General features: G+C 43.4%; 1 protein-coding gene across 3 annotated transcripts in view; it reads left to right on the top strand.

The window, feature by feature from the left end:
* SHB (SH2 domain containing adaptor protein B) overlaps positions 1 to 12,788 on the top strand; it is a 96,216-nt gene that overhangs the window by 52,955 nt on the left and 30,473 nt on the right. For all 3 annotated transcript variants that reach the window (XR_010886947.1, XM_067316033.1, XM_067316032.1), the window contains one exon: positions 12,317 to 12,488. Coding sequence is in view for 2 of the 3 variants with exons in the window: in XM_067316033.1 (XP_067172134.1) it covers positions 12,317 to 12,488 (172 nt within the window). In the remaining variant the exon portion in view is untranslated. The remainder of the gene's footprint in view (positions 1 to 12,316; positions 12,489 to 12,788) is intronic.

Raw genomic sequence — 12,788 nt, 5'->3', positions numbered from 1 at the left:
AGCAGGAGTCAGCTGTGGCTGTGACAACACGCAGCAAGCAAGACAAAGTTTTTGCATGGCCATTCAACCTGAGCATAGGAGAAGCATATCAGATTAACAGAGAGCTCCTAGTAGCTCATTGTGGAATAGCTTTCACTGTGCAAAAGAGATTTCAGGTTATCTGCATTGCATTTTGACTGTTGTACAGTAATTGTTTGGCATCTCCAAGCTCCTGAGGAAATGTTTTGTTCCAGGCAGTGAGCAGACCCATAAAAGCTAGGAGGAAAATGGTGATGCAGAGCCTTGCTGAAGTGTTAATACTTAGCACAAAACACATGTGTTTTATTTGTTTTCTGGTAAGTGAAGTGTGAAACTGAGACAAGCTCACATAGAAAAAGAAAACTCTGGTTAACAGTTTGCAAATTTTTGATTCTTAATATGTCCTTGAGTAACACAAAAATATCCAAGTGAAATATTACCCAGCTTCATAAAAGAAACTTGTTTCTTAATTGAGTATAGTCCCAAGAAATGGTAGCCTGAAGAATTTTATTTTTAGATGGTTTTAGGAGTTCTTGGCAAGAAGAATTTGTGGACTTCTTGAGAGGAGTTTAAGTTCGTTCCAGTTAGGTGCATCTCTGGAGTCAAGCTGTATTAATTTTGCAAAATAAAAATACTTGTCTGTGTACAACAGTGGATGTTTGTGCTGCATGTGGCTTGCCTTTTAAGAACATACTGGTGAAATAACTTTCTGAAGTTAGGACAAAACTTTAACACTGTGGGTTGGCTTACTTTCCAGTGTCATTCCCAATGCACTTGGTCCACATTGTTTCAGGTTCCAAAGACTGCATAATACGGACTTCAGTTACTTTCGGTTTAAATCACTTTGCAAAGCTGTTTGCTGGAATACTAAGAAAAAGTCATGCTGCTTCTTTCCCATGTGTTGACTGCTGAGTAGTTTCAGACATGTAACATAGTCTGGACAAGTAGGTGTTTCGGGTGGGGACGTTTAGGTCCTGGCTTACCAATGCAAGCATGTTCAGCTTTGACTACAAGGATAGTCTATAAATCACAGAATCACAGAATGGTTGAGGTTGGAAGGGACCTCTGGAGATCATCTAGTCCAACCCCCCTGCTCAAGCAGGGTCACCTAGAACACATTGCACAGGATCGCATCCAGACGGGTTTTGAATATCTCCAGAGAAGGAGACTCCACAGCATCTCTGGGCAACCTGTTCCAGTGCTCTGTCACCCTCACAGTGAAGAAGTTTTTCCTCATGTTCAGATGGAACTGTCTGTGTTTCAGTTTGTGCCCGTTACCTCACATCCTATTGCTGGGCACCACTGAAAAGAGTCTGGCTCCATCCTCTTGACAGCCTCCCTTCAGGTATTTGTATACATTGATAAGATCTCCTCTCAGCCTTCTCTTCTCCAGGCTAAACAGGCCCAGCTCTCTCAGTCTTTCCTCATAAGAGAGGTGCTCCAGTCCCCTAATCGTCTTTGTAGCCCTTCGCTGGACTTGCTCCAGTAGTGCCACATCCCTCTTGTACTGGGGAGCCCAGAACTGGACACAGTACTCCAGATGTGGCCTCACCAGGGCAGAGAAAAGGGGAGGATCACCTTCCTTGACCTGCTGGCAACACTCTTCCTGATGCATCCCAGGATACCATTGGCCTTCTTGACCACAAGGGCACATTGCTGCCTCATGCTTAACTTGGTGTCCACCAGCACTCCCAGGCTGATCACAACCCTCTGAGCTCTGCCAGCCAGTTCTCAATCCACCTCACTGTCCATTCATCTAGCCCACACTTCCTGAGCTTGTCTGTGAGGATGTTATGGGAGACAGTGTCAAAAGCCTTGCTGAAGGCAAGGTAGACAACATCCACTGTTCTCCCCTCATCTACCCAGCCAGTCATTCCCTCATAGAAGGCTATCAGATTGGTTAGGCATGCTTTCCCCTTGGGGAAGCCATGCTGACTACTCCTGATCACCTTCTTTTCCTCCGCATGCTTGGAGATGGCCTCCAGGATGAGCTGCTCCATCACCTTTCCTGGGATGGTGGTGAGGCTGAGTGGCCTGTAGTTTCCCGGATCCTCCTTCTTGCCCTTTTTGAAGATTGGGGTGACACTGGCTTTCTTCCAGTGTTCAGGCACCTCTCCTGTTCTCCTTGACCTTTCCAAGATGATGGAGAGTGGCCTAGCAATAACATCCGCCAGCTCCCGCAGCACTCGTGGGTGCATCCCATCGGGGCCCATGGATTTGTGGCTGTCAAGTTTGCCTAAATGATTTCTAACCTAATCCTCCTCGCCCAAGGGAAAGTCTTCTTTCCTCCAGACTTCCTCTCTTGCCTCCAGGGTCTGGGATTCCTGAGGGCTGGCCTGAGCAGTAAAGACTGAAGCAAGGAAGGCATTCAGTAACTCTGCCATCTCTGCATCCTTTGTCACCAGGGCACCCACCCCATTCAGCAATGGGCCCACATTTTCCCTAGTCTTCCTCTTGCTGCTGATGTATTTGAAGAAGCCCTTCTTGTTGTCCTTGGCATCCCTTGACAGATTTAATTCCAAATGGGCCTTGACCTTCCTCGTCGCATCCCTGCATACTCGGACGATGTCCCTATATTCCTTCCAAGTGGCCTGTCCCCCTTTCCACTTTCTGTATACTTCCTTCTTCTGAGTTTTTCCAGGAGTTCCTTGCTCGTCCATGCAGGTCTCCTGCCTCCTTTGCTTGACTTCTTACTCATAGGAATGCACTGCTCTTGAGCTTGGAGGAAGTGATGCTTGAATATTAACCAGCTCTCTTGGACCCCCCTTCCTTCTAGGGCCCTAATCCATGGGATTCCTCCAAGTAGGTCCCTGAAGAGGCCAAAGTTTGCTCTCCTGAAGTCAACGGTTGCGATCCTACTTAGTGCCCTGCTTCCTCCTCGCAGGATCCTCAACTCCACCATCTCATGGTCACTGCAGCCAAGGCTGCCCCTGACCTTCACATCTCCAACCAGTCCTTCTTTGTTTGTTAGTACGAGGTGCAGCAGCACACCTCTCCTTGCTGGTTCCTCCACCACCTGTGTCAAAAAATTATCATCAGTGCTCTGCAGGAACCTCCGAGACTGTTTGTGCCTAGCTGTGTTGTGTTTCCAGCAGATATCAGGGTGGTTGAAGTCCCCCATGAGAACCAGGGCCTGTGATCGTGAGGCTACTTCCATTTGTTTGTAGAAGGCCTCATTGACTTCCTCTTCCTGCTCAGGTGGCGTGTACTAAACACCCACCGCAGTGTCCCCCATGCTAGCCTGCCCTTTAGTCCTTACCCATAAGCTCTCAACTTGCTCTTCATCCACCCCTAGGCAGAGCTCAATACATTCCAGTTGCTCTCTCACACAAAAAGCAACTCCACCACCTCTCCTTCCTGGCCCATCTTTTCTAAAAAGCATGTAGCCATCCATGACAGCACTCCAGTCATGCAAACTATCCCACCATGTCTCTGTAATTGCAATGAGATTATGACCCTACGACTGCACACAGATCTCTAATTCTTCCTGTTTACTCCCCATGCTGTGTGCATTGGTGTACAGGCAAAGACTGTTTAAGTGAGGGTTGCTCATTTAAATTCCCATGATGTCATAAAAGATTAGGAACATATAGCTTTTGATGAGTGCCAGAAGCAGAAGCAGATCCTGAGGGTCTGTTTTCCCAGAGTAGCTCATGAAGTGGAGTGATGAATCATCTTGATAAGAAAGGAAGATGCTAAGGGATTATTTGGCCTTACAGGTCACCTTCAGCTCCTCTTGGTTTAAATCAGCAACTTCAGGATTTGTTCTTGCAAGAATATTAAATGTACATTTGAATCTTGAAGTACTGAATGGCAGAAAATTGATCCTGGAAGTGTTACTGGGGAATAACATGACATATTACTAGGATGCTTTCACTGTTCATTACCCTTTCTGAGCCAGCTCAGATGTACCTGAGAGAAACTGCACAGAGACTGGTATCTGTAAGAAACTCATTCCCAATACTGTACTAGCAAATCAGTCACTTCTAGAGTGTGCATGTTGGTGTCTCAGGAATCCTGGATGTAATCTGGAAAGGATGCACAGTCTCTGCACTGGGGGAGAGGAATATTTCTCACTTCTGAAGGAGTGGTAGCGAAGGTGAGTTTTTGTGGTGTCTTGCTGTGTCTGTTACCTACTTTTTAACCTGTTTAATGCACAGTGTTGTATTGTCTTTCTTAAAAGACTATTCAGCAGTAAGTCAAATGGTCTGTGGATATTTATCTGTGGTGATGCTGCTTCTTTCAATAACATACAGTCTTACTGAAGAAATACCATGCTCATGTGTTTCATAAACCTGTGTTTGACAGTGAAAAATTAACCTCCACTTTTTTGGTTGTTTTTCGAGAGTTTTTTTTTGTGTATGTGTGTGATTGCTCAGGTCCCTGGGTCAACCTTATTAATATTGGCACAACAATAGCTTTCTTCCAGTTGTTTGTAACTTCTGTGTTGCAAAAATGTGGGAATCAGCATAGTAAAGTCATGAAGATTTTTTTGAACTGCCGGTTAAAGTTCTGGCATGGGGAGGTTATTCTGACCTGTTGAACTGAAAACTTGAAGTTTTAACATCTTCCTGCATCACCATTAATATAAAATGCATTTCCTGCTTTCCAACAAGTTCAAGAACACAACAGGACAAGAAGCTTCTGTACGCTTCTCTGGGCAGCTCTGTCATTTCCGTCAAATAGCCAACCACTCTTATTGTGAGGATATCTTTATTCAAAATTACATTAAAACCTTTTGAAAACCCTGTATGTACTTATTATCTGAAATGAACTCCATTCTGTTTGCCTGCACTGCAGTCAAATTGCAATTGTGTGCAAAGATAACAAATTTGAGTTCTCTAGCACTTTGTGGAGAAGCTGATCTGACGTGTTGTTCCGTGATATTTGGATGTCTTGTACTTTAACAGATGGAGTTGTTCTCTCCACCGTTCAAAAAAAATCAAACATTTCCTCCCAGGATTTCTGTGTAAATTGGCTCTTTCTCCATGTAGTGTAGTTAGAACATGATGTGCTGCCTGACAGACTACCGGGACAATGAAGACAGGACCACTATTCTCCCTCGTATAAGGATTTGGCTCTATGAACATTCTAGTTTGTTGGTTTGTGAACAGGATGGGCTATTCTTGTGGGACTGCTCATATCATAAATGTGCTTCGCTGATTGTAATTCCCTGATTCACTGACTGTAATGAGTGAGAGGCATCTGTTTTGGAAATATGACAGCTTAGGAAAAAGTGCTTTCTTTCTGCCCAAATAGATCACCCTAGTGGTGAACCTTGAAGCATTATCCTTTCTTTACACTTGTTAGACCATGTAAGGAATATGGCATCCAGTTGTGGGTGCCCCAGTACAAGACAGACATTTATAAAACAGGACAAGTTCAGCTGTGGCCCACCAAGGTGGTAAGGGGGCTTGAGGACAAGCATGCCGAGGGAACTGTGTTTGTTTGGTCTGGAGGAGAGAAGGCTTTGGGGGGATCTACTAGCAGCTTTCCAATACCAGTCTCCTGAGGAGGTCTTCAAGAAGATAGAGTCGGATTCTTCAAAGATGCAGGTGCCTGGTGGAAGATGAGAGGCAACAGCCATAAGTTGAATCAAGGAAAGTTCTGAGTGGATATGGGGAAAAAAGAATCCCCATGAGAACAGTGAAACATTGGAACAGGTTTCACAGAGAGGTTTTGCAGTCTCCATTCTTGGAGGTTTTCATTCTGGGTGAAGGGATGACTGGATAAAGCCCTGAGCAACCTGATCTGTTCTCATAGCTGACTCTTCCTTGAGCAGGAGGTTGGACTAGGGTCCTCCCAAGGTCTCTTTCCACCTGAATTATTCTGTGATTTTGCAGTGCTCTGTGTCATGATACTGCAACACTGAAGAAATGGGAATGACAGTTCTCCACAGAGCTCTACAGCATTGCTGTTTTGCAGACAGCCTGCTGTGAAAATACACTTTCTCTTTGTTTCTGATCTGTTCCCCTAATGTAACTGATGGAGATGGGCTTGTCAGAAATGTGTTTCTCTTATGGCACAGTGGAGTAGAGCTGTGTGGATCTGTTCTGAGAGTGACTCTGCCTCTCTACTTCATTTGCTCTACATCTTTAGTTTGGGGTTGGTTTGGGTTTGTTTCCAACCCAAGCTGTTATCCATAATATTTACCCTGACAAATGTGGCTGGGAGGAAGAGAGACATAGATGAACATGAAGGAAGGAACTGCTTAAAAAGAAGCTCTTGCTCAGCATCCCTGTTCCTCTTGTTAGGCTCCTATGGAAGAGAAAAGGAGGTTAGAGAAAGCTGATTTCTGCTTTCTAGCACTATCGTTTGCTCTGGCATGTCTGCTCTTGGAGGTTTCCAGGATCAGTCACTTTCTGTTAAGCGTATGCTGATACTTTTCTGGAGCCTGGATCTGAGCCAGCATCTAGTTCTGCTGGATGCTTTGTAGGCTAAAGAAATCTCTCGCCCTAAAGAATATGAACTCCAACACAGAAGCCTAACCTGCTTGTGTGGCTTCCACTAGGACAGAGCTCTGCTGCTGAGCCCTGCCATGGTGGAAGCAGGCTTGAGTTCAAGCTTGTCTGAGCTGACCCATCACGTTTGCTGGGGCCAATAAAATGCTTGCAGGGCTTGTGCCGGGAGGCTGTCTGGCTATGAGAATCCTGGTTGTGATATGGGATATCTATTGTGTGTCAAGATAGGCAGTTTGGCCGTGATCAAAGGAGAGGTGCATCACTAGGCTTGCATGGCAGCACAGTAGTTCTGTTGCATGTGCTGGAAGTTAATCTGCTTTGGGTGTCTGCTATGCTGTGGTCCCTTTTCTGGTGCAGATACTGCTGCCCTAATTCAGTAGATATTCTTTTCTCTTTCTGTGTGTCCCTGTGCTGGGACATCTTGTGCTCTTCCTACAGCAGATGTGCAGCCTCCATCTCCTGACAGGTGAGCTTGCCTACACTGCAGTGTAGTCCCTAGTAATGCTGTTTTACAGGCAGTGTGTCTACTGCCTGGAAGGATTCTTGAGCTGTCCCCAGCATATGAGGCAGCTCTGCATTGCCACAAGCTGTGGGTTTGCATTGGGTCTTCAGTGCTCTCTGTATGTGCCTTCTGAGGAATCTGTGTTTTCTGCTCAAGATTCAGGAGGATTTTCTGTCCTTGGGCCTGCTGTCTGTGTTCTCCCTGTCCCTTCCTCATCCTCACCATGTCTGCATCTTGCCCTTCTTCCCTTCTTCTGCTTGTGGTCTCGTCTTCCTCTCCCCTTTCTCATGTCCCTCAGACATGCCTAGTCTCTCTCATCCATCCTCTCCTACCTAACACCTTGTCCCATTTTCTTGCCTCTTTACATCTCTTTGGATTTGCCTTCTCCCGTGTTCAGGCCCTTGGTCCCTGTCACCCAAGACCCTCTCCTATTTGCCCTGTGTTTATTTCTGCCCACAAGAAAGGAGTCTGATGTGATTCTTGGTTCATCCCCATCCTTCTGTCACTGTGGGCTAGCACAGACCTCACAGGAATGTCAGCAGCACCTGTCGGAGGCTCAGGGAGGAGGGTAGTTGTAGCCCCTCGGACTGCACAAAAAGGGAGCAGGGGGACATGCCTGAATAAGTGACACTTAAAACTTTAAAAATTAAATTCTTTAGGGATTTTTATCTCTGTGTAGTTTTTCTGTGGTGTAGCCTAGTGCAGAAGTTTTGCATTGTGAATTGAGTTTTTCCTTATGTATTAGTTTTGATAATTTTCCAAAGGCAAAGAATGATATCAGAGTTACCATGAGCTTCCCACACAAGGGTGGTGATTGTGTGCTGGCCAGAGATCTTTTTTCTTTCGAAGTGAACAAAATATCTAAAACAGAAACTTCTTTGTTTGGCAACTGAAATACAAGCTAAATATTTACAGTATGGTGCTATGGGATCAGGGCATTTCTGTCTCCAGTGAGATCACTCTTAAGTGCAGTTTTACAGAAAGCTTTCTCAACTAGAAATAAAATAGCCACAAAAGTGACATTATTGGTTTAAAAAGTAACTGTCCCCGAGAGTCATGTGTGTGCACATGGAAATCCTAGGCCTCATTTTGTATGTATTGTGCCTGTCATATGAAGTGGCTGAGTTTTATTTCACTGAAAAAAGGGAATAAGTTGATTTTTTTCTACAACATTTGTTTTCATTTGCAACTCACTTGGTACTTGTGAAGTCTTTGGGCTTTGCAATTATTTTCACACCCCTTTTTTTTTCTGTCTGTTATCAGGTGAATTCCGAAGTAGTATTTATTTTAGTGTTGATTTTGAAAGAGGAAAGCTTTTTTTTGTGTTGGTCCTTTCTTCATCTTTAGTTTTTGATTTGTCTATATATGACTAAAATAATTAGGCATAATCCATCCAATAATAGACTTTGATTTGCTGTGTGTAAATTTTCTCTTAAGGAATTATATAATTTTCTTTTATGAAGACACACAATTAAAACATAGCTTTTAAAAGTGACAAACTGAAAGGAAATTTAATTAAAAAATGTTACGATATATGAATCCTTTATGGGTTCACAACAGCATGTGAAACATGTTTAGTTTATCACTTATAAAAGCTATGTTTTAATTCTGTTTTACAGTACTAGGAGAGTAAACTTATTTTTTTCAGGCAAATCAACTATCTGTGCTTAGATCTGTAATTCAGTACAACTTAGTATGTCTGAGATAACTGGTTATTTGTTACAAATGAATGTGTCGGGATTGGCTACAAGCACAGATTCAAACTACTTTCTAACCAGTGCTCACTGTACTTAATCTAACTCCTGGGCAGTGTAAATATTAAAACAAGGCACCAGGAGCTCCAACTTCTAAATTTAAAACAATGAAATGTATGCAGTGCAGAAGTTCTGTCCTTCTGCTGAGATGTCTGAAGTGCTTTTGACTTTTTTGAGTGCTATGGTTCTTCAGTGTAGCTTTCTAAACCGGCCCTATGGTTTTTTGTTCCATTTTAACTGAGGTGGATTTCTCTGACAAGCACAACCTTGGCCCATGTGGTAATAGAGATGCTGGCAATGGGCAAATCTCACTTTATGGGTCCCAGCTGCCACTGAAGTTGTGGAGGTTGCGAACTTAAAGGTGACCTCTGCTAAAACTTTCCTATTTTAAGATCCATCTGGAGGGACAGCAGACATTTGTGATTTGAAGTGCAGACACAATGAGACTTATACAGCAAATGTTTTCAATTTATTGTGTGACAGACCTGGGAAACAAACCAAAATGGCAAGAAACACCAAGAATTATTGTGTAGTCAATTATTCATGCAAGTCTGAACAAACATTTGTTCCCCTGCCATCGTTTCAAGACTTACTGCTGAAATGGTATGTGTCAAGCCTGGTTTCTACTCTGCACATGGACAGGTGGGGAAGAGACTGAAGGTGTGCATGGCCTGTGATGTCTGCTCAGGCTGAGGGCATCATGCCCACAGTGTGGCTCCCAAGCACAGCACAGAGCTGTTCTGTTCGTGTCATGCTGAGCACGAAGTGCATAGCCTTCCTCAGGAACATTTACTGTTAATGGCACTGTGAAAAGATGTGGCTCTGCTCCTTGGAATGCAGCATGTTGCCTGTCTATGGCTGGAGTTCTTTCACAAACAGGTTTTGTTTTGTTTTGTTGGAGTCTGCATGGTGATGCAAGCAGGAAGGAAATAATAGCTAAAGCTGAGATGCGTTTTTGAAGGCTTTTATGGGATGAGGTCAGGTCTGGTTAGACCTCCTGCTGAGCTTGGCAAACTGGTTTGGTTAGAAGGGCTGATAGCCTGGCTAAATGACAGGAACAAAGTAATTTTCTGGTACGTAAGTCTGTCTTGGAAGGAGAGATGGCAACACTGCAGAGCCCATTCAAGAACATCAGGCTGACGCTGGCTCCCCCTTGAATGTATGGGCTTTGATTCTAGGCTGACACATAGGGATAGCAAAGCTCTGGGTAACAGAAATGTATGTGAAATTTGTAAAGCCCATATAAATTCTGCTTTATAAAATAAATGGCCCTCTGGTACGTAGGGGGCCAGATGGCCCATTCATGGCCATCACTCACTCCTCTGCTTCCTTGAGGAGGAACTGCAGATATCAAACTTGGCCAGCTGTGGTTGCTGATGCACAGAAAGCTGGTGCCTAAGACCTGGGGGACTGGAAACACGGGAGTGCTGGCCTGCCACCCCCAGTGGGTTATGGCACCAACTGCAGGGCAGTTGAGAGGAAGCACAGAGAAAGGGGAAGGGACGTAGCCAGTTCCACAACTGTAGTGGCCATATAAACAGAAATACCATGTCAATAAGAAGCTTTCCACTCCAGCTGCCTGAAGCTGAGCTGCTTAAACTTCACTGTAGGTGCTGCAGCTTTGGATAGGATGGGATTTGAAATGACCTAAGGTGAGTCCTGATAACAGCATCACATGGGTTGGTGCCTTACTTTGGGTATCAAGCTTGCCAGTTCTAGTCTGTCTGATAACCATTTCAGGCCATTTCTTCCTGCCAATACAATTCACACACACCAAAAAAAAAAAAAAAAGGGCAGGAGTCCAGAGACATGTCTGAGCTTTTCAGAGAAATAAAGTATTCAGAAGCTTCTGAATTTAACTTTGTCTGTGCTACTTTTGAAGAACAGACCTTTCTTCTAACCATCACATTATTGTAAGGATATTGCTGTTTACAGTTGGATAAGGGTTTGTTTGTTTTGTGAACTAAATGTTTTTGGTGTCTGAAAGGTGTAGCTCAGTAGCTGAAGACATTCAGCTCACCTGTATTCATAAAGCTTCCAAATTGTAGTACCAGGTGTTTTTCTTATAGCTGATGTAAGTGCTGTGTGTATGTTTCGGTGGCAGGTACACACATGTCCTGTTTCTCCTTGTTCAGCTAATCATCTTTCACTATCCAGTAATTAAGTTAAATCTGAATTTCCATTTAAAAAAAAAATAATCTGTATATTTCTGCCATGTAAACTTCAGAATATGTTTGAATACATTTGCCCCACTTCGGCAGTAATTTCTACTAACTTAACTACTTAGAGGAACTATCCTAATTCTCCTAAACTAAAAAAATAAATAAATCCAAAACTCTTTCCCCATTGAATACGTCTTTCTTCTATATGCATTGTCTTATTGAAGATTACAGCCATCTTTGTGTTGTGTAGAGCTGCTTTAAACCAGTAAGTAGTACCAGCCACAGGCCTGACTGCCTGTATGTCGTAACAAGCTGAGCTCTAAATGCATGAGATCTATAGCAAGCTGTTGCAGGGATGCCGTTTAAGCATCCTTATAACATTTTTTTCTAGCTTTGCTGCTGAAAATCTCAGGAGAGCTGGTTGCTCTGTGTGTGTGCGTATATAGGTCTTGTAGCATTTGCCTCTTGACACCAGTGACATTTGTTTTACATGCTCCCCGCTAGGTAACCTGAAAAGCAATAATCCATCAGCAGCTGGGAATGTTACTTTTTGATGATGAAGAAACAAACCTAAAATGTAGGGATAGACTCAAGAGGATGGTATGGGTAGCTCCTGTAACTGCTTCTGCCAATATTGTCTCTTTTAGTTGCATGAAATTAGGAATGTGTAGAATCTGTAAGTCTAGATTTTATAGGCATGAGAATGCAGGTCTCATTAGTATGTACTTTGTTACAGACAATGCAGTGTTCTGAGAAATTACAGCTCTGCTAATAAGCCATATCTTTTTTCTTGGAATAATAGTTTGTGAGAGAAACTGACAAATGGCATTTTCCCTTTTCATCACTCTTTATACCCTTGTATTTCAAGAAAAAAAGGCTTGTGCCAGCATTGCATAAGTTGATAGAATTTTTTAAATCATTGCTGCTTGCCAGCATTTTTGATATGGATAGATGGGTGTTGGCTGTCCATATTTGCGCCCAGGTCACTGTTCAGGTGTTCCATGTAGCTGAGGAAAGCTGGATTCTTAGTGTTCTCACCTGTTTGTTGTCTTAATTATGGCAGGTGAAACGACTGAAAAGGCTGTCTTTGGTACTGTGAGGGGTAGTCTGACAGTATCATCTTATGGGGAGAGAATATCAAAAGTGTTAGGATAAGCCCTGATCATTTTACGTGTGTTTTGAAGCCTGTGGATTACATTATTGAGTTTTAGAAAGGTAAGAGTTTGGGGACTGTACTGTGCACTGTTAAATATGGCATCTTCAGATTATACACAATTTTGTAGATAAACCACTAGATTTCATGCTAGTGGATGCATGTTTATTCTCCCTGAAAAGTGTGATACCTCTCTAAATGCTACAGCTATGTTGGTCCTTGCTAACCTTGCTTGCCTGGAGAGGTAACTATTCTGTATCTTACAGCCCAGTTTAATGGAAGTGAGAAACGGCAGGCATCTCCTTCTCCCTCAAATGACCAGCGCAGGCAGTTACGAGCACCCGGAGGAGGCTTTAAACCCTTCAAACATGGCAGTCCAGAATTTTGTGGAATCCTTGGAGAGAGAATAGATCCAACTATTCCACTGGAAAAACAGATGTAAGTAAGCATAGTAATTGCTCTCTACCTCTTTGCCGTGCACTTATAGGAGCAGCAGATGTCCTCCATCCTGCTGTCTAGCTCCTCTTCCTCTGTGTCCCCTGTGTTATTGCTCACAGAAAGTTATTCTCATTAGTTCTGCAGAGCTTAAGGAATTTCTGTGAGGGATAAAATAAAGTTAAATAGGAACCTCTTTGAACTCACCTCAGGAACGGTGAATTTTATCTGTCAAGTCACATGTGGCTTATTCCACCTTTATCCATGTTATTTCATTACTCTGGGGAAAATAGGTGTGCATCA

Source organism: Apteryx mantelli, chromosome Z, assembly GCF_036417845.1.
Source record: "Apteryx mantelli isolate bAptMan1 chromosome Z, bAptMan1.hap1, whole genome shotgun sequence".
Taxonomy (NCBI): Eukaryota; Metazoa; Chordata; class Aves; order Apterygiformes; family Apterygidae; genus Apteryx; species Apteryx mantelli.
The sequence above is the reverse complement of the archived record's forward strand: the minus strand, read 5'-3'. Positions and strand labels throughout refer to the sequence as shown.